Raw genomic sequence first — 25,841 nt, 5'->3', positions numbered from 1 at the left:
GAAACCCACCCCGGAACACTATAAATCATGGTGACTTCAACCAGGGTTGTCTAAAGAAGACACTGCTCAAATTTCACCATACTATTACCTACTGTACCAGAGGTCCCAGCACACTTGATCACACTTTATCTACACTAAGATAAATAAGGCCTATCTTTCTTTCCTGAGACTGCATTTTAGCAAATTCAATGACCTGGCAATGCTCCTTCTGTTTGACAGCCAGAAGTTGGTTGTGTGAAGCTGAAGAACGGTTAAAGAACTGCCTCGGGTGATGTTCAAGAATTCAGCTGAGGATCTAATGATTACACCAGATCTTTTATGGACTTTTGTCAGAATAGCAGTGGAGGTGTATATCTCCAAATCATTAAGGATTTCTCCCAGCCAGAAGCTCTGGATGAACAATAAAATCTGAAACATGCTGAGAGGCAGATCACAGGCATTTAAGTCCATTGACCCAGAACACTACACAAGGAGCAGGTACAACCTACAGAAAGCCCCTTCCTGGCGAAGTGGAGATTCCGGATGAGAATAGAAACAACAAAAGACACCCTATTGCTGTGGCAGGGCCAAATAATGTAACCTGCTACAAAACAAAATCTGGTGCAGTAGGAGACAGCAAAACTTCACTCCCAGCTGAAATTAATGCCTTCTCTGCCTGATTTGACTACCAGAACAAGGAAGAACCACTGTGCACCCACGTCCCCTGATGCTCCTCTGCTGTCCATATCCAAGGATGATGAAAAGGCAGCCTTCAGGAGAATGAATCCAAGGAAAGAATCTGGTCTGCATGGAGTACCCAACTGAGTGCTAAAAATATGTGCTGACCAACTGGCCAATATATTCACGATGTCTTCAACATCTCACTCTGACAGGGCGTGGTACCCAATAGGCCTCAATTATGGCAGTGCCCAAGAAGAGTGTGGTAACCTGTCCAAAATGATGACCAACCAGAGGTACTCACATCCACAGTGATGAAATGTTTTGGGAGGCTGGTGTTGAATCACGAGCGGCAACATGGATTCATTCCAATATGCCTACTGTCTCAACAATTCTATGGCAGATGCCAACTTGCTTACTCTGCCCAAATCCCTGAAACATCCTGGCAGCAAAGATGCATACATCAGTATGTCATTATTGACTACACTTGGGTATTCAACACCATCCTCACCATAAGACATAGGAGTAGAAATATGCTCTTCAGACCATTGAGTCTGCCTTGCCATTTAATCATGAGTGGGTCCATTTTCCTTCTCAGCCCCGCTGCCCGACCTTTTCTCCCTAATCTTTGATGCCCAGGTTAATCAAGAACCAATTAATCTCTGCCTTAAATACACCCAATGACCTGGTCTTTCACAATTTGCCTGTAGCAACAAATTCCACAGATTCACCAACCTTTGGCTAAAGAATTCTTCAGCATCTCTATTCTAAGCAGACGTGCTTTAAACCTGAAGTTCTACCCTCTTGTCGTAGACTCTTCCACCATAGTAAACAACCTTTCTACATCTACTCTTTCCATGCCTTTCAACATTTGAAATGTTTCAATGAGATCCCTGCCCCTCATTCTCCTAAATGCCAATGAGCAAAGGCCAAGAGGTGTCAAATGCTCCTCATGTAACCTTTTGATTTCTGGAATCATCCTTGTGAATCCCCTCTAAAACCTCACCAAAGTCAGCACATCCTTAGATGAGGTGCCAAAAACTGCTCACAATACTCTTAAGTGAGGTTTTGCCAGTGCCTTATAAAGCCTCAACATCACATTCCCCTTGAAATGAATGCCAGCATTGCATTTGCAGCTTTCACCGCAACTTAACTTGCAAGTATACCTTCAGGCTATCCTGCGTGAAGACTCCCAGGTCACTTTGCATCTGGGAATTTTCATTTAGAAAATAATCTGCCCATTTATTTTTTTTCTACCAAATTGCATGACCGTGCACTTTCCGACATTGTATTCAATTTGCCACTTTTCTGCCCATTTTCCTAATCTATGTCCTTCTGCAACCTCTGTTTCCTCATCACTGCCTGCTCCTCCACCCACCTTCATATCATGTGCAAACTTGGGCACAAATATACAACATAAAATGAGGCAGACCCAACATCGACCCACGTGGAACACCATCAGCAACTGGTGGCCAATCAGAATATGATTCCTATATTCTGACTCTCTACTTCCTGCTAGTCAGCCAAAGCTCTACCCACGCTAGTATAATTCCTGTTTATACCATGGGATCTTGTTAATTAGCCTCCTGTGCAGCACCTTGTCAAAGGACTTCAGAAGATCCAAATATCTTTTATCTACCCTGCAGAGGTAAACACGAAAGTCACAGACGGTGTGATTGTAGTAAAAATGTACTTAAATGCTGGAGCAACTTTTGTTGGTCTGGATTCCTCCCCCAGCCAGCATTGTCTGAATTCTGAGACTTTCTGCTTCATTCTATTTCTTCCTTGAAGAAGGGCTCAGGCCCAAAAGGTTGGCAATATATCTTTGTCTCCTATGAATGCTGAAAAGACCGGCTGACTTCTTCTGCATTTTGGAGTGTTTTTACTTCTTTAAAGAATTCCAACAGGTTTGTCAAGAAAGATTTTCCTTTCAAGAAACCATGCTGGCTTTGTCCTATCTTGTCATGTTCCTCCAAGTACTTCGTAACCTCATCCTTGACAATCAGTTCCAACCACTGACATCCGGCTTACCAATCTATAATTTCCTTTCTGCTGCCTCCCTCACTTCTTGAATAGTGGGATGATAGTGGCAATTTTTCCAGACCTCCAGGACAGTATCAGAAACTAATGATTCCTGAAAGATCATTATCAATATCTGTACGACCTCTCCTGCTACTTTTTCAGAACCCAAGGGTGCAATGTAGCTTGTCTGGGAGACTTACCCACCCTTAGACCATTCTGTTCTCTGAGCACCTTCTCCCTTGAAATAGTAACTGTGCCTGCTTCCCTTTGCTGATACCTTTTGACATCTGGCACACTGCTAATGTCTTCCACAGTAAAGAAAAGTAGTCCTTTAGGTCCGTTGTCATCGCCTTTAATTCTCTTATTATTTCTCCAGCATTATTTTCCATTGGTCCTATATCTCCTCTCACTTCTTACTCTTTATATACTTGAAGCTTTTGTATCCTTTTTGATATTATTTGCTAGCCTATTTGCCAGCCTACTTTCACACTACATTTTTTCCCTCCTTATGAGTATTTTAGTTACCTTCTAAGTTTTTAAAAACTTTCCAATCCTCTTCCCATTAATTTTTGCTTCCTTGTATGCTCCCTTTACCTTTACGTGGGCCTTGACTTCCCTTGTCAGTCACTGTTGGAACATTTTTCCATTCAAATATTTCCTCTTTTTGATATGTATTTATCCTGCACCTTCCTTATTTCTTGCAGAAACTCCATCCATTGATGCTCTGCCTACTTTGGCTAGTTCTTCTGTCATGCCACTCTAATTCCCTTTACTCCACTGAAATATTACTTATGACTTTAGTTTCTCCTTGTTAAATCTCAAATTGAACTCAGTCGTATTGTGATCGATGCCCCCAATGGTTCCTTTACCCTAAGAGCTCTAGTCACCTCTCGTGCATTACATAAGACCCAATACAATACAGTCACTCCCCAAGTGGGCTCATCAACAAGCTGTTCTAAAAAGCCATCTTGTGGCATTCTACATTTTCTTTCTCTTAAAATCCTGTCCTAACCTGTTTTTTTTTTTCAATCAACTTGCATGTTAAGAAACCCCCATAATATTGCCCTTCAGAAATGTCTTTTCTATTTGCTGTCGTAATTTGTTGTCCACGTCTCAGCTATTGTTTGGATGCCTGTACATAGTTACTAACAGTGTCTCTCTATCCATCCCATTTCTTAAATCAACCCACAGTGATGCTATTTCATTTGATCCTATATCACCTCTTTCTAATTAATGTTATTCCTTACCAAGACAGCTATGTCATCTGCTCTGCATATCTGCCAGTCCTTTCGATTCACTATGTATCCTTGAACGTTCAGCTTCAAATGACAACTATCTTTTAGCCACAACTCCATGGTGGCCACAACATCGTACCTGCCAATCTATAGCTCTACAACAGGTCATCCACTTTATTTTCTTGTGCTGCATGCATTTAAATACAAAGCTTTTAGCTTTCTACTTTTTTTCCTCAAAACTAATCTGCAAACCCCAAGCACTGGGCCTCAGTACCCCACTATGTAATTGGATCCTGGAGTTCTTCACCTCCAGACCCCAATACGGATTGGCAAGAACATCTCCACAATCTTCAACAGCACTGGAGCACCACTGGGCTGTGTTTTTAACCCCCTACTCCAGCTGCTTTGCACATTGCAAGGTTCCTTATGATTGCATTTACAAATTTGCCGATGATCCCACAGTAGTGTGCTATATAAAAAGGACTGGTGAGTCAGCATGAGGAAGGAGACTGAAAATTTGGCTGAATTGTGTACTAACAACAACCCTACACTCAATGTCACCAAGAGCACAGAGCTGATTGTGGACTTTAAAAAGGGAAAAACCAGACGCGAATGATCCAATGATCACTGGGGAATCAGAGGTGGAGAAGATGAACAAATATAAATCCCTATGATTCACCATCTTGGGGGACCTTTCCTGGACTCAACCCTAATGTAGTTGTGAAGAAAGCACATTAGCACCTTTACGAAGGAGTTTGCGGTCATTGGAAACCTTAGCAAACTTCTAAAGATGTGCAGTGGAAAGTGTGCTGCCAACTGCATCACAGTCTGTTATGGGGCACCAATGCCTCTGGAGCAGAAAACCCTGCAAAAGATGGTGGACACCCCACAGGCAAAACTCTCCCCACCATCAAGAAAATCTATAGGGAATGCTGCTGTTGGAGTGCAGCAGCAATCATCAAGGATCCACATCACTCAGCACGTGCTCTGTTCTCTCCGCTGCTATCAGGAAATAGGTACAGGAGCCACAAGACTCATTCCACCAGGTTCAGGAACAGTTGCTACCCCTCCACCATCAGACTCGTAAACAACAAACTCAATCAAAGCCTCCTTTAAGAACTCTTAACTTTGCACATTATTATTGAATTTATTTTTTGTATTTGCAGTCAGTTTGTTTACCTTGTTCTGTGCATACATCTTCTTCTTTAGTACGGCTTAAAGTTACCAACGAGTAGATATTCTACCACACCCATGGGAGAAATAATGAGTTTTCTGTGATGTCATGTATGTACTCTGACAAATTTTTACTTCGAACTTTAAATACAACTTGATGCTGATCGGTCTTGTATGACTAACCTGGAGTACCTTGACTGAAGGCTCAGGCTCGAAATGTTGGTTGATGTTGCATGGCCTGAGTTTCTCCAGCACTTTTATGTATTGCACTACAACCAGGGTCTGCAGAATTTATTTTTTCTAACTCCTCGGAGTATTGACAAGGTTTGCTGCTTGTTATCAGTCTACAACCAAAGCACATTGGCCAGGTGTCTCCTTCTTCCTCTTGCAGAAGTAATGGTAGATTTGATGCCTTCAGAAAATTGAAAAATTTATTTTTTGCTTCTATGGATATTACATAGATGTGTAGCGGATCCCATGAGGCATTAAGCAACATATTTTGCTCTATTTAGAAGACTTAAACTTTGGTTAATGCTGTCTGACCAGGTCAGATGGTTCTGTTCTAGGATATTTTCCCCCCCGAGTTGGATAACTTTAGGCACCTTTGACTTGCAGTTGGACCACTGTGGCTTATAGTGAAGGCATTGTTTATACCCATATGCAACCCAATGATATCATTAATAAGCTGAGGATTTTTTTGCTGGTTTTAATCTTGCTTTTGACAGTACTGTAGATTATAATTTGCAGTTGCCTCCCCATTACTTAATTATTTGGGGAGGGGTCTCCATACCTTTTTCTTTTATCTTGAGAATGATCATATGATTAGGACTGAAAAATTGACCAAGTTTGTGTTCTGGTACTTTTGGAACAGCATTGATGTTAATAAATGTGTTGGGAAGGAAAGAGCTGAAGTAATGCTTGTTGATGAGCAAATTGTGGCAGAAAATGCCATTCTTCCAGTTTCCCAGTCCATCAAAATTGATTGCTTTTGAGAATTATTATGCTACACTTGTCTGAAGCATTTTACGCATTCCCAGACACTGATGTTTTGCGGTATTTATTGTCGAAGCTTGGAGAATATGCTCTGGTAATGATCAACATTTAATCATTTCCTGCTCAACCAAGTAGGTAATATTAAAGGCAGTAGATGGCAGCTTTCCAGATGTTCCAATTGCTCAATAGACAGATTAATCAGTAATTAATTTCTGGGCTACTGGTTTTTTTTTTGGTTTGTTAACCATTGTGAATCTTTTGATCTCCTGTCAGAAGATGTAATTGCAAGTCTTGTCCGGTGACTGACTGCATTTGGTCATGCTTCTCTTTTTTGGAACTTAAGTTAGGTGCAGCAAAGTAGCATGCAAAGTTTGGTAGTAATTGGCTCGACCAAGGTAATTGTGTTGCTTTCAATGCTATTTTTTTCTGTTAATTTTAAAGGCTGTAGTTTTGGAATATATTGAGCTGCTTTCTTTCCTCAGCTATCACAAGATTTTGTTGCTATCACTTAATAATGAATAATGAAACTCTTATTACTTGAGTTTGCATCTTCACTATAGATCAAGATATCAGGCTTTATAGTTTTGATCTATTTAAGATCTGATGCTTGAATCTTACCATCAATGAGATTTTATAGAAAATACACCACTCTTGAGGAGCTGGACAATTTTAGTTTGAAGATCATTGATATTTGCTTTTTCTGTATTGCACTTTAATGTCTTTGATTTTCGCGAGATATCATAATTGACCTTTTTAAAAAAAAACCCCTGCCCACTAGACCCCCTGTGGGTTTTTCCTTTTTATTGCAATTCTGGTTGTGCATCAGTTCCTAGAACATTTTTTGTATTCGGCTTTAGTGATGGCATCAAGCAGGCAGAGTTGCACATTGCATTCAGCAGTTGTAATGGGGAGTAACCTGAAAATTTGAAGCATTTTTGAACTAGTATTTTACAGAACATGAAATAACGATAGAATACACACATATTAGAATAAAGCTGAAGCAGCATTCTTTTTATTTTCTTGTCTACAATATATTAACTCTTCAAAGGAACTGCAATCAGCCCAGTTTAGTGATTTAGAGAGTTTTGGTGCATGGTTGATAACCCTCCACCTTATTCAGCAAATGTTTATGCAGCCAGTGTCTACGTTCTCAGGATTTTACAGTAAAAATATCAAATTGATTATAGCATTCTGAGCGTTAATATGGACGTGTGAGAGGAGTAGGGAATTACTGGCAATACTGGAATATCTCATTGAACTTTTGTTGTGGAAATTTCTGTTCAGCTTCTGTGCTGGAGTTATTGTGACCATGAAAAATGTTATCTGCATTATAACCAAGAGACTACTATTGTTTTGGGTTTAGAGATTTCTAATTGGCATCATAAAATGTTTTATTACTGTTGCCCAGTTCAGAAGATTAAACTGTTTCACAGTTGTCGAATAGTTCTAGCATTTTGGTTGTTCTAAATTTTGAACTTTCATTACTCTTTAAATATTAGTTGATGCGCCAGTTCTATTTTTCTTTGCCCATTTGGAGCCTTTCTTGTTTTAAGATGTAATATAAATGCCAACCATTATTGATAAAAATCAAAGCTGACCTTTTTCCCATCTGTTTACAGTAAGAACTTCTCTCGATCTATTCAGATGACGGTTTTTGCAATGTTGCTTGGTGCATTTATTGCTGCCAGGTAAGATTATAATTGATTAAAATTGTAGCATGTTACACCATAGGAGTGGGCTATTTGGTCCTTCAGCTGCCTCTGGTTTTGCTTTTCACAGATTATTGAGTGATATCATGGTCTACTTATTTTTACTATCTTTTGGAAATGATTTTTTTTCTAAAACTTCCTGCTAATTTTAATGCTTAAATGTTTGCTGTTTTTATACACAATTTTATGAGAATATGGTTGCATTATTTTCTGGGGAATTGGCCAAGGGTGCATATTTGTCCAAGCACAGCAATGGCCAGTAGACTTCAACCATGGTGCAACTTGGTACTTTCAACTTCTAAGCCCAGAGAAATTTTAGTTGGGCCATCTATCAGGAAGTACATACTGTAGGAAACTGAATTTCCTGATTTTTTTTTTTAATCCAATACATTACTGTGGAGTGGGTAGAAAATTAAAAGCTACATAATTCATCTGAAAAATAGATTGTAGCCCAGTTTCAAGATGCAAAATATCTGAGCTTTAAATTCCGATGAATGTGCTTATATTATTGAATTTGCATGAACATTTAAATTTTGTCTGAGAGATGAACTTCCTACTCACATAGTTTGTAGATATCCTTGTTTTAGGGTGCAAACAGAAAAGAAAAAATTGTTGGCTGCTTTTCCTTTCAGTTCTGACATGGCATTTGACTCATTTGGATATGGATACATTCTTACAAATAATGTACTAACTGCAGCTAATGGAGCTTATGTGAAGCAGAAATTGGAGTCGAAAGTAAGTGATATTCCATCTAATGTGCCTCTCATGCCATTCCTGATGTTATACAAGGCCTTTTCACATTGGAACGCACTAAATAGATGTGTGAACGACCTGTTTTCAAATGCCAGTAGGGCTGTTCACACTGGACCAAGAAAAACCAGTTCTGTGCGCCCTTTCACATGACCAACCTGGTATCACGGAGATAAGGGGATCCCAACCTCCAGCAGTGTCATCCTGAGTGGTATATTATGAATGTTTTGTTTTATAAGGAGATAACCTACACCTCATTCCAGCCCATCACTCTTTGGGTGCAGGTGTGTGGGTGTTAGAAGTGAGAAAACAGATTCGATGGGTCTCAAGAGCAAGGACTCTTGAATGCATTTTTGTAGTAAATGATTTTATTTACAAAAGACAGGCGAGGGAAAATGATAACGGGGATAACATGCACAGTTTATAGTGAACGTATGAAAGTGGTAGCGTGGGAAAGTCGCACCGAGAATGAAACATACATGCACAATTTATAGACGAACGTGGGAAAGTCGCACCGAGAATGAAACACATGCGTAAAAATGGTATCTTGCCACCCAACCATCAGAACTGCTAGAAATAATTGATTTTTTTTTACTCCATACCACAAATGTGCAATTTGATGAACAGCATGCGGACTGTTTGTAGTCATTCCAACAAATTCCTGTTCTCATTCTGCACTCTTTCCATATGCTAGTTCGCAGTTTTTCTCTGCTGTGATCTTACCTTTTTGCTCTTCCCATTCCCTGCCACTTTAAGAACCTCTAATGTATGCAAGAACATCATCAGCGTGTCACTAACGGGACCGGCATACCAGGTCACCCGTTCACATTGGAGCCAATTCAAAACTAATTGGCTTTGATGCTACCTCAGTAGGCGGTTAATTCTGTGGTTGATATGGACCCCTATACTGGGTTGGGAACGATCAAACTGGCTGGTGACCTACTAAATTGCTGGTTAATTTCTGGGTTCAAGTGCCAGTGTGAATAGACTATTGGATGTGGGAGGGTTGTAAGTGAATCTTATTTGTCCTTGTTCACATTAAAAAAAACTTTTAAACTTCAGTTAAAATTATTGAAGAATTTAAAAATTTGAATTTAAGATACTTTTATACTGTAAAGACTGTAATTAACTGCCTTTTAACCGCTTCATTTACCTGTGTGAACATGATGAAACCGGGATTGGTGGGGGTCATTTTCTCATCAGCTCCTGCGTAAAAGGCTTACCCACCTTTCTGGGATGCCAATGCTGTAATGCTGCAGGCCCTGCCTCCTTTTGCCCCGGGGATGCTGGGTCCCTATTTAAAAGGTCACAGTGAACCAGCTTTTCTTGGTTCAGTGTGAAAGCTCCAATCCAACCCGACCTGGCTTTCAACATGCCAATTTAGTGGGATCCCTGTATAAAAGGGCCATTAGACATACAGTATGGTTATGGGCCATTTTGCCCCATGAGTCTGTGCTGCCCAATTTACACCCAATTAACTTGTATCCCCAGTCTATCTTGAATGGTAGGAGGAAACCGGAGCTCCCACACAGACATGGAGAGAACCTATAAACTTCTTAGATAGCACGGAATTCGAACCCTGGCCCCAATTGCTGGCACTGTAACAGCATTGTGCTAACCTCTACATAACCCATGCCACCCCAAAACTTAAGATGATTGTCCTGCCCTTCTAACCGGGCATGATATGATGTAGGTATGTATCCCAGATTTTTTTGTGTATATACAATACACTAATTCTGCCAAATCTCCCTAACCACCCCCACTCTGCTGCTATCTGCCACAAGTCACCAGTTGACAATAAGCAAATACTTTTATTTTCCTTTAGAGTTGTTCTATCAACATAGTGGCATTTGTGTATTTCTCAGCAGAAAAGTAAAATGATAGCCACCTCTGGTTATTCATTTCTTCAGTATCAATGCAATATGAGCAGGCTGTCAGATTTAATCGAATTGGCTCAAGTATGGAAAGAAAAGTGAGTGAATCTGCAAAGAATAACGTGATGGTTTTGGTTTCATGGGGTACAAACTGCTAGAATTAAATGTGTTCCTCAGTGGTATCTTGCCTTCTTGGCAGTGAAATATTGATTCAAGATTCAGTTTATTATGTAATTAAAAACTGTCATATTACATGAAATTGCTTTACAGCAGACAGATTTGCCATTGGCAGAAATTGCATGAAGTGCCTCTTACAGTCACCCCATTTCATACTGCCAACCCTCCTAGGAAGCGAGAAAAATTACTGGGCATGCTGCACCTCTGGAGCCTTTCCCACTGTACCGTGATTTCCCTGTAAATCGGCAACCCGCCTCCAGCAGTGACAATGAGAGAGCAGGTTGTGCTTTCACACCACAGGTGATTAGAGAGTTAATTTGGCCAGGGTCTGACACTTGCCCCCACCAAGTGTCAGAACCAGGTTGAATTCAACAGGAATTTAACTCACCCTGCCAGATTGGGATGTTTCACACTGCACGATTATTGGGAGCACATCCGCTAAATTAGCTGGTTAACTCGCACGGAATCGGTGGTGTGAAAGGGGAAAAAGAAGCAGAAGAATGTTCTACCCCCTTACCCCCCCCCCCAAGTACCGTGTCTGTGGTTCGTCCCAGCGCTCTCACAGCTACACAGAGTCCAGTCTAAACCATCGACAACCCAAGCTCCAGATCCGAATCTCCAATATGATTAGGAACTCTTCAACACTCAGCACACTCACATCCCGTTTCTGACACCTGGTACCCCTTCATCCAGTTTAGAGCCAGTTTCCAGCAGTCCATAGCCGGTGCGAGTCTCTTGACTTCAGTCTCAAGCAGCTCACAGTCTCACAGCCTGCTGCCTGTGTGGTTCCTTCAGCCACAGAACCCCTCACTGATCTGCAGTTGTGGTCACAATCCCATGGGTTCTCTCTTCTGCTTCTCCTTCTCAGATTGGGGGGGGGGGGGGGGGGGTGACTCCCCATTTTCTGATGCCCTGCACCAGTCCTCTGCTTCCCTGGAGTCTACAACCCCTTGTGGCTGCTGCTGATCATAGGTGCTGCCAACTTGACTCCAAACCCTGTGCTCACAGGATTTTTAAGCCTATTCAAAGCCTGTATGGAGCTGACAGTAGTTGGACCCCGCAGGAGCGCTGTGTCTTCACTCTCCACTGTCCTGGGTCCGCACCAGTGGCAGCACTGCCATTTTTTCCCCTTTGAGCAGAGCAGCAGTTTTCTGTGGTGTCAAAGTAACTTGAAGGAAAGTTGCTTTCTCAGGTGTTGAACAAAAAGCCACGTGGAAGCAAAGTACCAGAATACTGAATATCTAAAATACAAACCAAAGCAGCATAGTGGCAAGAAAGTGTTATTCTTGAGTCCTTGAGCTTTCATTGTAACTTGACCGGAATGAAACATTGTGCGTTAAAGCTGGTACAGGCAATGAAAGTTTTAGCAGGTCATGATTTCAGGTGGAGATGCTGGTAGAACACTGAACATCAGAAAAGAATTTCTATTCTATTTTTCCCCTTGTCCTCACTTCCCACAACTCACATGCCCCCACCCCTCCACCTCAGCTGGCAAATTTCTGTTATGAACAGGTGACATCAAATGCTCATGCCATCCAAAAATAAAAGGATTGTCGGGGAAAAAGATTCCTGACCCAAAGCATGTCCCCTGCTCTCCATGGATGCTGCCTAACTTGATCTGGTTACAGCATTGCAATGAATTTCATGATTCTGCTATGAGTGATGCTCATTTTCTCCTTGAGTTGTCAATAGCTTTTTCAATAAGGTCTAGATTATTATTGCACAGCAATTTCTTACTTGACAATCTGATTGCCAGCACTTGTATGTAAGCCCTTGTCTCACTCCCACCTGACAACTGGCTAGATGTAGATAAAAAGATTAATGAGGATGAAATTACTTTTTGCTCTACCAGGCATTATCTTACAAAATAGAATGTATTGTCATTTAGATGATCTGAACTGGCAGATTTGCCAGTGAGCAAGAATATTTGTGATGCATATGGGACAGGATTTTACTGAACTCCAGTGTGTTCAGTCAGTTTATGCTGAATAGTTAGTATAGTAAAGAGTTATTGAACAGTGTCCACTTGGACGTGGATACTCTTTCTATGGCCCTTTTTAAATAATCACTGTCTCACTATGAATCTTTGACTCCGTTAATTTTGCTGCAGAGCAAAATTATGACCATATTGAGATTTGGCTTAAGATACAGAGGGACTGCCATCTTCTATTTTCCAGATGCAAGTGTGGAAATTGAATTTTTAAGGAAGTTTGCAATTAGTTTTATTGTACTGACCAATGTTGATAATCCCCATGTCAATTACAAGGAACTGGTACTGCTGTGAATTTCAGTGCTTTTTTTAATTAAAAAAGCATTCAACAGCTTTATAAAGCTGACAGCCTATTTGGAAAATGTAAGTTTCACATGCATTCCTCTTCAGAGTTGCATGTTTACTCTCTGGTCCTATTTTATTTTCAGCTGTTTGTTCTTCCCTTCTGCTCCGAGTTGGATTCTCAATAATTCATGGATAACTGCAACACAATCCTTTCAAAAAGAAATTGTATGCTGAGTTATCCATGTTGATCAGAGAGAAGTGGAGAATTATTTTTAATTTGAATTACAAATGGCTGCTAAACTGTGTTGCTCCACTGCTAAACAAGTGGATTCCTTATTTTTGTGTGGTACCACCTGGATCGTGAATGGAAGCTGTATTTGAAATGAAGTAAACTAGACACTAAAGCTTTCTTTGGTGGTTCATGGTGATCCAGATAAGAATCTCCTGCCTTACCTGAGGCATGATCACAGAAATTAAAAATTAACACTTCAATTTCTTTAATTCTATGGAATGTCGCTATAATTTCAACTGTTGCTGTTGACATTTTTATAATTGTTTGCTCATTTGTCATCTGCTTATATCTGACAAAACATCATTCTCCAATCCACATTGCAGAACCGTGCAAACACACATATAAGACAATAAAAATACACAATACATATATACAATAAATAAATAGTAGAGTTACACACCTTTTTTAGCAGTCATTCGGCAGTCTCGCTCACTGCCTGTGGGGTGGGGGAGGAAGATCTCAGTGATCTTCCCTGCTGCTCTTGTGGACCTGTAGATTTGCATCTGATATGATGCTCAGGAGCAACCATACCACCCTGTGATGCAGCAGTCCACGATTCTCTTGGTAGAGTTTCTGTAGAAAGTTGATAGAATGGTGGCTAGTTTCCTTTTCCGCCTTAGCCTTCTAAGGAAGTGCAGTCACTCTTGGGCATTCCTGATCGATGTGTGCCAAGGTTAGGTGTGAAACATGCAAGGCTGCAGATGCTGTGATTGTAGTAAAAACACAGAAATGGTGGAGGAACTTGGCAGGTCTCACAGCATCTGCTGGAGGTAAAGATGTATAACTAATATTTCTGACCTGAGCCCGTTTTAAGGTATCAGTAAAAACCAGGCATGCGTCGGAATTAAAAGACTGGGGAGAAGGAAAGAATGAACTTGGGGAGGAACACAGACCAACAGGCGAAGAATGATAATTGAACATGGATAAGAGAGGAAAGGTGAGAATTGATCAGGGGAGGGGTGGCTCTGAATGCAGAGCTGGAGGAAAGGAGACAGGGAAAGCAAAAAGAGAAGAGAGCTTTAGGAAAGGAGAAATAGGGATACAAGATGGTAGGGGGCTAACAGAATCAGGAGATGTCAATGTCATCTGGTTGGAGGGTGCCCAGTTGGAATATGAGGTGTTGTTCCTCCAATTTACGGGTTGTCTAATTTCTGGCAGTGCACGAGACCATGGGCAGACATGTCAGAAAGGGACGGGGAATTGGGATGGATTGCCACTGGGAAATCTTCATTAAGCTGAGGTACTTAATGAAGCAATCTCCCAGGCTATGTCCATTCTCTCCGATATACAGGGAACACCGGATGAAGCTTCACTTGAAAGGGCTGTTTGATCGGTCCCTTCTTAAGAGTACTCTAAGGAACTTGGTACTCTCCGCTCTCTTCTTTTAAACTATTAAAAATTTTCCATAATCTAAATTCATGTAATTATACAGGTACCAAAAGAAACAAATTAAAATTGCATGCATGATGGTATCTCTCCTACCCCAAACCAACCCTAACCCTCTCCCACACCCAAGTGAAGATGTAGGAACTTTCTTGCATTCAACTTGGTCTTGTCCTAATACAAGGACCTTTTGGGCAGATTTTCAAAATTTTTGGAACAAGTTACAGGAATTGTTTTTCCATGAAGTTTGGATTTATTTTTATTAGGAAATATTGAAAGAACAAAACCTCAATTAAAACTATCAATATACCAATTGAAATTTGCTAAATTAGTGGTGGCGAGGAAATGTATTGTAATCACTTGGAAATCTGATGCATCTTTCAATGTGCCAAGATGGCCTGAAGAATTTCAAAGTTGCATTCCTTTGGAAAAAAAATAACATAGCTTGAGAAATAAATATCCTCTGTTTTTGTCAATTTTGCTCCCTTACACCCAGACATTAGGATTTAGTTTGTAATAATGTCCTCTCTATGCCTCTACACCTGTGAGATTCATCTCTGAATTATAATGAAGAACTTTTATATATGTGTGTTAGACAATATCTCTGTGCAATCATAAAAAAAATATTTTTTCTATGTTTATATAGCTCTCCACTGCCGAGCTATTCATGTGTAGTAGGGAGTGGTCATCCTGGTCCTCCTGAAGTTGGCACGGTTGGCGTAGCAGTTTGTGCAACACTATTACAGCTCCAGCAAGCCAGTTCAAATCCGGCACTGTCTGAGGAGTTCAGATTCTCCCCATGTATGAATGGGTTTCCTCCGGATGCTCCAGTTTCTTCCCACCCTTCAAAATGTATGGGGTTTGTAGGTTAATTGGGCAGCCAGAAAGGCCTGTTGCCATACTGTATGCCTAAATTTAAATTAATTTTTTTAATACTTTATTCAAGATTTTAACTTTACTGTATATATCCCCAACCCCCATATCCACCCATATCCCTCCCCCAAAGACCCCAGAGAAAGAAAAGAGATTAACATCAAAAATACAGTAAACCACCATGGATCAAAGCAACACCACCACGACGAGCTTCAGGGAATTAAGTTTTAAACCTATGTAGTCCAAATAGGGGCTCCATACTTTAGAAAAAAAAATAATTGTCAAGTAAATTGTTATTTTTTTTCCCCAAAGGAATACACAACCTCAATTCCATATGCCACCCCTGCAAACCCAACTCAATCTCATTTTTCCAAGTAATAGCTATATATTTCCTTGCTGCAGCCATTACCAACCTTAAAAATACCATTTGATACTTAGTCAACCTCAAAATCCAACTCAACCTTTTAACATTACTTAATAAAAACAATGTTGGGTACATTGGTAATTGAATCTTTAAAACTTTCTATAAAAATTCCTTAAGTCGTCTCCAAAAAAACTTTGACCTTATCACATAACCAAGTTGAATGTAAAAAAATAGAGCTGACTTTAACACATCTGAAACATAATTCTGAGGAAATTGCATTATATTTATTTAATTTCTGAAGAGTTGAGTACAATTGATGCAAAACTTTTTTTTCTAATATTAATAATCAGATTTTGAAAATATAGAATCAGAAAGGAATTAAAACAGTACAAGATTGTTATGAGGCTGGTTATTTTATTTCTTTTCAGAGAATGAAGGAAAAATATGAAATTCCAAATAATAGTCTTTTTGTTATTATCAAGTTAAAGTATTGCTACTGGGTAATTTCGAACATACTTTGAGATTACCAAGACAATCAAGGTTTGAAACTTAAGGAAGGTGGTAAAAATAAATTTATTTCTGAAAGATATATACTGTTACAAAGTAAAATGCCTAAATTAGATATTCATAAATCAAGATTGAAATAGGAAGAGGATTTGGGAATTACAGTCGACCATGATGATTAGAGATCTATTTGTAAGGATAGTATGTCTAAGATTATTAATGTTCTATATAGGTTAGTTAAATTTAAAAGTTTAAAAATTTAAGTCCACAATTTGTTTCCCATTGTGGGAGAGTAGAATCTAGATCAAGAGGGTGCAACTTCAGGATTGAAGGGTAACCACTGTGGGGGGTGGGGGGGGGCATGCTGTGACGGAGTAGGTTGGAGGCGTGAAAATACTCCTTTCCCGGCCGAATTAATCAAAACTCAAATAAAGGTAATTTCTAAAAAAAATTCTTAAACTTAAAGACAGGGATTTATTCATTAATCAATATTATGGCTATGAGGAAAGATTCAAATGGCTAAGAAAATGGTTGCTAAAGAGATTAGTACAGCTGAAGAAGTTAGGCCGACCTTAACAATGGAGTCTCAGGCTCAAGTTCCTCCTCCAAGAGCGACTCGTGCAGCATGGCAAGGATTCATACGACTCTGGCGCCATCTCTCCAGGGAGCCGGCAAATATGCCGCTGGATCCAGAATTGAACTACAGACGTCACAGGAACGACTGGATGCACGAAAGTTCACACACGTGCACAACGGAACAACCTGTTTCTCTATGGAGAACAGCTGAATCTATTAAGGCTGTTGTGACTAGCATTGCTAGTCAGACTCAGCCGTTAATTTAATTAGATGTTGAATCAGGATCATCTGGAAGCGATTCAGAGGGACAAAAGGAAGAAGATCAAGATAAAGAGAAGGAAGAAAAAGCTTATGAAGAATTGGAGGGAGCAGGAGCAGAATATGAAAAAGATGAAGCCCAAATTATTCAAGGGATTGAAGCAATGTAATTCAGTTATCCTGAACCCAGAACCCAAGGCATGGAAGCCCATGAGCAAGCTTCTATAATTATCAACCAAATGCAGTTAATATGAAAACATGAATTTGCAATTTACATCTGTCAGAAGTGATGTTAAAGCACAATTTGAATATGTTAAGGGTGAAATGAAAAAAATTAAAACAGAAATGACAAAATATACTAAAGCTGTTGATAAAGTTAAAATTCAAGTCCAGAAAATTGAAGATAACATCCAATATTATCATTATGAAGTAGAACAATGTAAAGATACAGTTAATAAAATGGACGATGCTATCATGGCTGGGGATGTGCAAAGGAAAGAACTTTTACAAAAAATTGATGTATTGGAAAATCATAGTTGCCAGAATAATGTGAAGATTGTCAGGTTAGTTGAAGATATTGAGAGCTCTAATCCAGTACAATTTTTTCAAAATTGGATTCCAGAAGTTCTGGGTCCTGAGAATTTTCCAAATGGACTTCAACTGTATAGAACACATAGGGCTAATAGAAGTCATTCCTGGGACAAGCACCATTGCTTGATTTTGATTAGATGTCTACGTTATCAAGAAAAAGAAACTATGTTAAGAGTGGCTGTGCAAAATACCAGAAAATATCAAGGTCCATTAACCGTGACAAATAATAAGGCATTTTTCTAATCTGATTTAAGCATATCAAATGTGAAAAGAAGAAAGGAGTTTAATCCTGTGAAATTAGTACTCTGGAAAAAAGAATATAATTCTTTTTTCTGATACCCAGCCACACTTGTGTTTTTTGGAGAAAATCAATCACGGTTTTTTAACTGATGAAGAAGCAGCTTTGGAATTTGGGAATTCTCTTCTAAATATTAAACAAGATCAGCGAATGGATGCCCAGAGTCAAGACACTCAGCAAGTTTTGGCAGATCGACCTGAGAAGAAGCAAGTTGCTAATTAGGTGTTGAAGCAGCAAGAATTGGTTGAGATCAATGATGACCAAGTGAATAAAGACCTTGAAGAAGCTCTTTATACCTATAAATGAACTGTTTAATTAAAGCTATGTATATTCTGTCCAGGGGAGGCGGACTTTGTCTTTTCCTTTCGTAGCCGCATGCCATTTTGTGGCAAAGGCCCCTTTCCGCACAGTAGAGAGAAGTAGTACTTTTTTTTTAGTCTTTTAGTTTTTTGGGGGTTTTTTCTTTTTTTTCTACTTGGAGATGTCAAGTGCAATTGAAGATTTTTATAGAGCGGGGGTCCAATGGGGATGGTGGTAAGAGTTTGTGAAATGTTGGACTTCAGAAATGGTAGTTAATGTATTAATGTATCAACATCCATTGGAGCGCTTACACCCCTAACGTTGAAGTACTCGAGATGGCAGAGTTCGACAGCATCGAGTCCACGCTGCTGAAGATCCAGCTGCGCTGGATGGGTCACGTCTCCAGAATGGAGGACCATCGCCTTCCCAAGATCGTGTTATATGGCGAGCTCTCCACTGGCCACCGTGACAGAGGTGCACCAAAGAAAAGGTACAAGGACTGCCTAAAGAAATCTCTTGGTGCCTACCACATTGACCACCGCCAGTGGGCTGATAACGCCTCAAACCGTGCATCTTGGTGCCTCACAGTTTGGCGGGCAGCAACCTCCTTTGAAGAAGACCGCAGAGCCCACCTCACTGACAAAAGGCAAAGGAGGAAAAACCCAACACCCAACCCCAACCAACCAATTTTCCCTTGCAACCGCTGCAATCGTGTCTGCCTGTCCCGCATCGGACTTGTCAGCCACAAACGAGCCTGCAGCTGACGTGGACTTTTTACCCCCTCCATAAATCTTCGTCCGCGAAGCCAAGCCAAAGAAGAAAGAAAAAATATAAATTAGCTTAATAATGAAATTAAGAGAAAAAAGTTTTGGCTTGTATTTTAAAAAAAAATGAAAGTTGATACTGCTTTTTCATAACAGACAAATTTAACTGAGAAACAGCATCAAAAATTAAAAAGATTGGTTAGGTCAAGTGGTAGCTTTATCATTTAATGCTAAAGCAAGAGAGGTTGCTATTTTGATTAATAAGAATTACTTGTTGAGATTCAATCTGTGGTTACGGATCCTGCTGGGAGGTTTGTTTTGGGTACATTGTCAAATCTGTTTGGAGATGAGGAGTCTTATGAGTATATAGGCACCTAATGTTGATGAAAGATTTATTCGTGATTCTAATGCATTTTGCTGAGGCTCATGAAAAGGTTTTAATTGGAGGAGATTTTAATTGTTGTCTTGATCCAATTTTTGGATAACTCACAGAAGTCCGTCATCAGGACTAAGACTGCAAACAGGATTTTAATTTTGATGAAAGATTTGAATTTGATAGATATTTGGTGAAGGTTAAATCCGAAGGAAAAGGACTATTCTTTCTATTCTTAGAAGCATGAATCTTATTTGAGAGTAGATATGTTTTTAATATCACCAGAGTTTCAAGGATAAGTTATGCATGAGGAGTATAAAGCTAGGATTTTATCTGATCATTCACCACTTTTGATGTCATGGTTAGTTTCTGAAAAGGAAAAATTGCTTTATAGATGGAGATTTAATCCTACATTGTTGAAAAGGGTAGATTTCAAATTCAAGAATTTTTAGTGTAATGGATAAATATTGGAAGAATTTGATAAGATTTGTGGGTTACATACATACAATATTTTAAAATAGATCTTATTTGAAAGACTGAAGAATTCATATTCAGTAACATTGCAGGATCTTTGGAGACTCTTATGCACATTTCACAAGTAGGTGCTAATTGAAATGACGTCATGAAATTAATAGCCATTGTGATGGAGGAGACAAACTGGCTGTCTTGCAAGTACCTACAGTGTGTTCACAGAAAAGTCACTCCTGGGTTTTGTTTATTTAAGACAACAGCTTGGCCAAGGGGGAGAACTCCTGTGGTTTGCTGAAGAAGGTGGGGGTTTTTGCAAGTGAGAGAGTCATATGGGCTTTCTGGCAGTCTCAGTGGGGGAGAAGATGACCCCTCTCAGCTAGTGTATGTGAGACTGAAAGGAGCTGAATAGTGCAAGCCAGGAAGAGCTGGTTGGAAACAGAAAGTTCCAGAGCAGTGGATGGCTGGATGTGCTATCTGTCTGATGTTTATCTTGGAATAAGAGGAATAGAAAGGAACTCTGTGGTAGCCTGAAGAAAGAGATTACCATCTGGAAAACACTAATGGGGCAAGTTTCATCAGCAAGACATTGAGGTGACTAATGGTGGTACCTCAGTTGTGGAAATCCTGGAACAACAAATCCTTCTCTGCAAACCTGAGCGGTAAACATTTACCTTTCAAGCACCAAAGCCTGGTGAACTTTATACATGTTAAATTCTGTGCACAGTATAAGAATCGCCTGCAACTAGAGAACTTGGAAAAAGGAGAAGTAAGATTGAAATGTGAACCAAAGAACTTTTCTTAAATTTACACACACATTACATACACGTGCGCTTAGAATTAGAAGGGGGTTAATTTGGGTTAGTTAAGTATAGAGATAAGTTAAAGTTTGATTCTGTTTTCATGTTTAAAGATAATTAAAAACCACTTTTGTTTAAGTAAAAACTTGTCTTGGTAAATGTCTATTGCTGCTGGGTTTTGGGGTCCTTTGGACTCATAACATTAGAAATTAATCTTAATTTAGTGGATAATAAATTTATTTTTTGGGATGCTTTGAAAGCTTATTTAAGAGGTCAGATAATGTTATTCAGCAAAAATCAAGCAGGATGAAATAAAAGCATTGGATTATTTGGAAAAAGAGTTTGGAAAAAAGATTTGCAGAGGAATGTTTCTGATTGAAAAAAGGAAAAGTTTAGAATAATTAATGCTATTAAAAAGAATTCTCTAAGAAGATTACTTATAAACCTTAAGAAATAATTTATTAATGTAATGATTTTTTTAGTTTATATAGATCCCAGGTTAATAGTGATGATTTTAAAATTGATATATTTTTTGTCTCAAATTAGTTTGTCTACCTTGAATTGTCAAGATCAAAAAGATTCAGATGCTCCATTTATGGCAAGAGTGTTAGTGAGATTCTTAGTTCTTTGAAAAGTGGTAAGTTACCAGGGGAGGATAGTTTTCCACCTGAGTGTTACAAGAAATTTAAAGATTTATTAATACCTTTTATGGAAGTGTTGATACAAGCAGCAGAAACTCATTCTCTAATGGAATATTTTTCAAATGCAATTATATCTGTGATACTTAAGAAAGATGGAGATTTATTAAGATCTGAATCTTACAGGCCAATATCTTTATTAAATGCTGATTTTAAAATTATTCCTAAAATTTTGGCAAAAAGTGGGTAGATATTTAACAAATTTAAATCATATGGATCAAATTGGTTTTATTTAAAAACACCAATCTGCTGATAATGTTGATAAATTGATTAGTTTATTAGATTTATTGGCTAGCCCAGCTGTCAGTACCTGGAAAGGGTCGCAGCTATGGGCAAATAACATAATAACATAACAATTACAGCACGGAAACAGGCCATTAGGCCCTTCTAGTCCGCACCGAACCAAACACTCCTCTCTAGTCCCACCTACCTGCACAATGACCATAACCCTCCACCTTCTTCTCATCCATATACCTGTCCAGCTTTTTCTTAAATAATAAAATTGACTCTGCCGCCACTATTTCTCCCGGAAGCTCGTTCCACACCGCTACCACTCTTTGAGTAAAGAAGTTCCCCCTCATGTTACCACTAAACCTCTGCCCCTTAACTCTTAACTTATGTCCTCTTGTTTCAATCTCTCCTACGCTTAACGGAAATAGTCTATCCACATCCACTCTGTCTATCCCTTTCATAATCTTAAATACCTCTATCAAATCCCCTCTCAACCTTCTATGCTCCAAAGAATAAAGACGTAATCTGCCCAATCTCTCCCTGTACTCTAGATGCTTAAACCCAGGTAACATTCTGGTAAATCTTCTCTGCACTCTCTCCACTCTATTTATATCCTTCCTATAATTAGGCGACCAGAACTGCACACAGAACTCTAAATTAGGCCGCACCAACGCCTTATACAATCTCAACATCACTTCCCAACTCCTATATTCCATGCAATGATTGATAAAGGCCAGCATACTAAAAGCCTTCTTCACCACCCTATTCACATGAGTTTCTACCTTCAGGGAACGATGTACCGTTACTCCTAAATCCTTCTGCTCTTCTGTATTCATCAATGCTCTCCCATTTACTACGTATGTCCTGTTCTGATTCTTCTTACCAAAATGAAGCACCTCACACTTATCAGCATTAAATTCCATCTGCCATTTTTCAGCCCACTTTTCTAAGCAGCCCAAATCCCTCTGCAATCCTTGAAAACCTTCTTCATTATCCACTATTCCGCCTATCTTAGTATCGTCTGCATATTTACTAATCGAATTCACCATCCCATCTAGATCATTAATGTATATAACGAACAACAATGGGCCCAATACAGATCCCTGAGGCACACCACTGGTCACAGGCCTCCAACCTGACAGACAATTTTCCACTACCACTCTCTGGCCTCTCCCTTTCAGCCAATGCTCAATCCATTTGACTATCTCAAAATTTATACCTAAAGACTGCACCTTCCTAACTAACCTTCCATGTGGTACCTTATCGAAGGCCTTACTGAAGTCCATATAGACAACATCCACCGCGTTACCCTCATCCACATTCCTAGTCACCTCTCAAAAAATTCAATCAGATTGGTTAAACAGGACCTTCCGCCCACAAATCCGTGTTGAGTGCTCCTGATCAGACCCTGTCTATCCAAATATTTATAAGTACTATCTCTAAGAACTTTCTCCATTAATTTACCTACCACAGACGTCAAACTTACAGGCCAATAATTGCCAGGCTTCCTCCTTAACCCTTTTTAAATAACGGAACCACATGCGCAATACGCCAATCCTCCGGCACTATCCCCATCTCTAATGACATTTGGAAAAATACCATCAGAGCCTCTGCTATTTCCTCCTTTACTTCTCTCAATGTCCTGGGGAAGATCCCGTCTGGTCCCGGAGACTTATCCACCTTTATATTCCTCAAAAGCCCTAACACTACATCTTTCGTAATCACTATATTCTCCATATTTACTCAATTTGCTTTTTTTAATCTCACATATCCCAAAATCCTTCTCCTTGGTGAATACCGAAGAAAAGAATCTGTTCAATATCTCCCCCATTTCTCTAGACTCCACATACAGTTTTCCGCTCTGATTCTCTAAGGGACCAATTTTGTCTCTCGCTTTCCTTTTACCATTAACATATTTGTAGAACCCTTTTGGACTAATTTTCACCCTGCTTACTATAGTCTCCTCGTACCTCCTTTTAGCTTTCCTAATTCCTCTCTTAAGATTCCTCTTACATTTAATGTATTTTTCAAACATCTCCTTAATTCCATGCTTCTTATACCTAATGTACGCCTCCCTTTTTCTTCGAACCAAGTTTCCAATATTCCTTGAAAACCACGGCTCCCTCAAACCTTTTGCCCCTCCTTTTAACCTAACAGGAACATAAAGCTTTTGCATTCTCAAAATCTGATCTTTAAAAGACTTCCATCTCTCTACTACATCCTGCCTATAAAACAAATTGTCCCAATGCACACCCTTTAAGTCCTTTCGCATCTCCTCAAATCTAGCTTTTCCCCAATCAAAAACTTCAACCCTTGGCCCTGACTTATCTCTTTCCATAATGACATTGAAGCTGATGGCATTATGATCACTGGACCCGAAGTGCTCGCCAACACTAACCTCCGTCACTTGATCCATCCCATTTGCCAACAGTAGATCTAACACTGCTCCTTCTCTGGTCAGCACCTCTACATATTGTTGTAAAAAACAATTTCACAAACTCTAACCCATCCAGCCCTTTCACAGAATGTGTTTCCCAATCTATATGTGGAAAATTAAAATCTCCCATAATTACAACCCTGTGCTTATCACAAATATCCACTATCTCCCTACAAATTTGCTCCTCTAGGTCTCGGTCCCCTCCAGGTGGTCTATAATACACCCCTACAAGTGTAACCTCTCCTTTCCCACTCCTCAGTTCCACCCAAATAGCCTCCTTGGACGAGCCCTCTAATCTATCCTGCCTAAGCACCGCTGTAATATTCTCCCTGACAAGCAATGCAACACCACCTCCTCTTGCCCCTCCGACTCTATCACACCTAAAGCAACGAAACCCAGGGATATTCAGCTGCCAATCACATCCGTCCTGCAACCATGTCTCACTAATCGCTACCACATCATACTTCCAAGTTTCAATCCACACCTTCAGCTCATCCACCTTTTTTACAATACTGGCATTAAAATATATGAATTTCAGAGATTTCCCAATTCTTAATCCCTGTTTTCCCTCATCTTTAATAACAACATTATTTCCTTTTCCTGCCAATTGCCCTTCATCTTCTTCCAGAGCATTTCCTTTCTCTATCACCTTCCCATCCATATTCAAATACTTACTACAAACCTTCTTTGTTTGCATTCTAACCTTCTCCTTACTGCTCTGTACTATTTTGCTCCCTCCCTCCAACCATTCTAATTTAAAGGATCCTGAGTAGCCCTAGCAAATACCCCTGCCAGGATTCTGGTCCCCCTGGGATTTAAGTGTAACCCGTCCTTACTGTACAGGTCACATCTTCCCCAAAAAAGGTCCCAGTGATCCAGAAACTTGAAACCCTGCCCCTTACTCCACCCCTTCAGCCACGTGTTAATCCTCCACCTCATTCTATTTCTATTCTCACTGTCACGTGGCACAGGGAGTAATCCAGAGATTACCCCCTTTGCGGTCCTTCTTTTTAACTCCCTACCTAACTGCCTGTACTCACTTTTTAGGACCTCTTCTCTATTCCTCCCTATGTCATTGGTACCTACATGTACCACGATCTCTGGCTCCTGTCCCTCCCACTTTAGGATATCCGGGACACGAGCAGCAACATCCCGGACCCTGGCACCAGGGAGGCAAACCACCATCCGGTTCTCCTTGCTGCATCCACAGAATCCCCTATCTGTCCTCTTAACTATGGAGTCCCCTACCACTATTGCCCTCCTCTTCCTTTCCCTACCTTTCTGAGCTACAGGGGCTGACCCCGTGCCAGAGGCACAGCCACTGCTGCTCCCCCCAACTTTGATGTCTTCCTCAACAGTACTCAAGAGGCGCACTTATTGCTGAGGGTTACAGTCATAGGGCTCCTCTCTGGCACCTTACGTTTTTCTGTCCCTCTCCTAACTGTTACCCCCCTTTCCTCCTCCCGTGGCCCTGGCGTGACCACCTGGCTGTAACTCCTGTCTATGACTTCCTCTGTTTCCCTAACCAGCCTGAGGTCATCGAGCTGCAGCTCTAGTTCCCTAACACAGTCCCTAAGAATCTGCAGCTCGACACACCTAGTGCAGATATGGACATCCGGGAGTCTGGAAGACTCCAGGACCTCCCACATCTGGCACTCCCAACAACACACAGCCCTAACACTCATCCTTTACCCCAATGAAGTAGTAATAAAGACTATCTTACCTTAATGTGCAGTGACTCGTCCTCAACCTGTGCTCCCACTCAC

General features: G+C 40.1%; 1 protein-coding gene across 1 annotated transcript in view; it reads left to right on the top strand.

Moving 5' to 3' along the window:
• The window catches only part of LOC138763728 (solute carrier family 35 member D2-like protein), a 61,689-nt gene that overhangs the window by 7,919 nt on the left and 27,929 nt on the right, over window positions 1–25,841 (top strand). The window contains exons 6-7 of the mRNA XM_069938386.1: window positions 7,700–7,768; window positions 8,422–8,524. Of these exons, the coding sequence (XP_069794487.1) occupies window positions 7,700–7,768; window positions 8,422–8,524 (172 nt within the window). The remainder of the gene's footprint in view (window positions 1–7,699; window positions 7,769–8,421; window positions 8,525–25,841) is intronic.

Source organism: Narcine bancroftii, chromosome 5, assembly GCF_036971445.1.
Source record: "Narcine bancroftii isolate sNarBan1 chromosome 5, sNarBan1.hap1, whole genome shotgun sequence".
Taxonomy (NCBI): domain Eukaryota; kingdom Metazoa; phylum Chordata; class Chondrichthyes; order Torpediniformes; family Narcinidae; genus Narcine; species Narcine bancroftii.
This window is presented reverse-complemented; position numbering and strand designations above follow the sequence as displayed.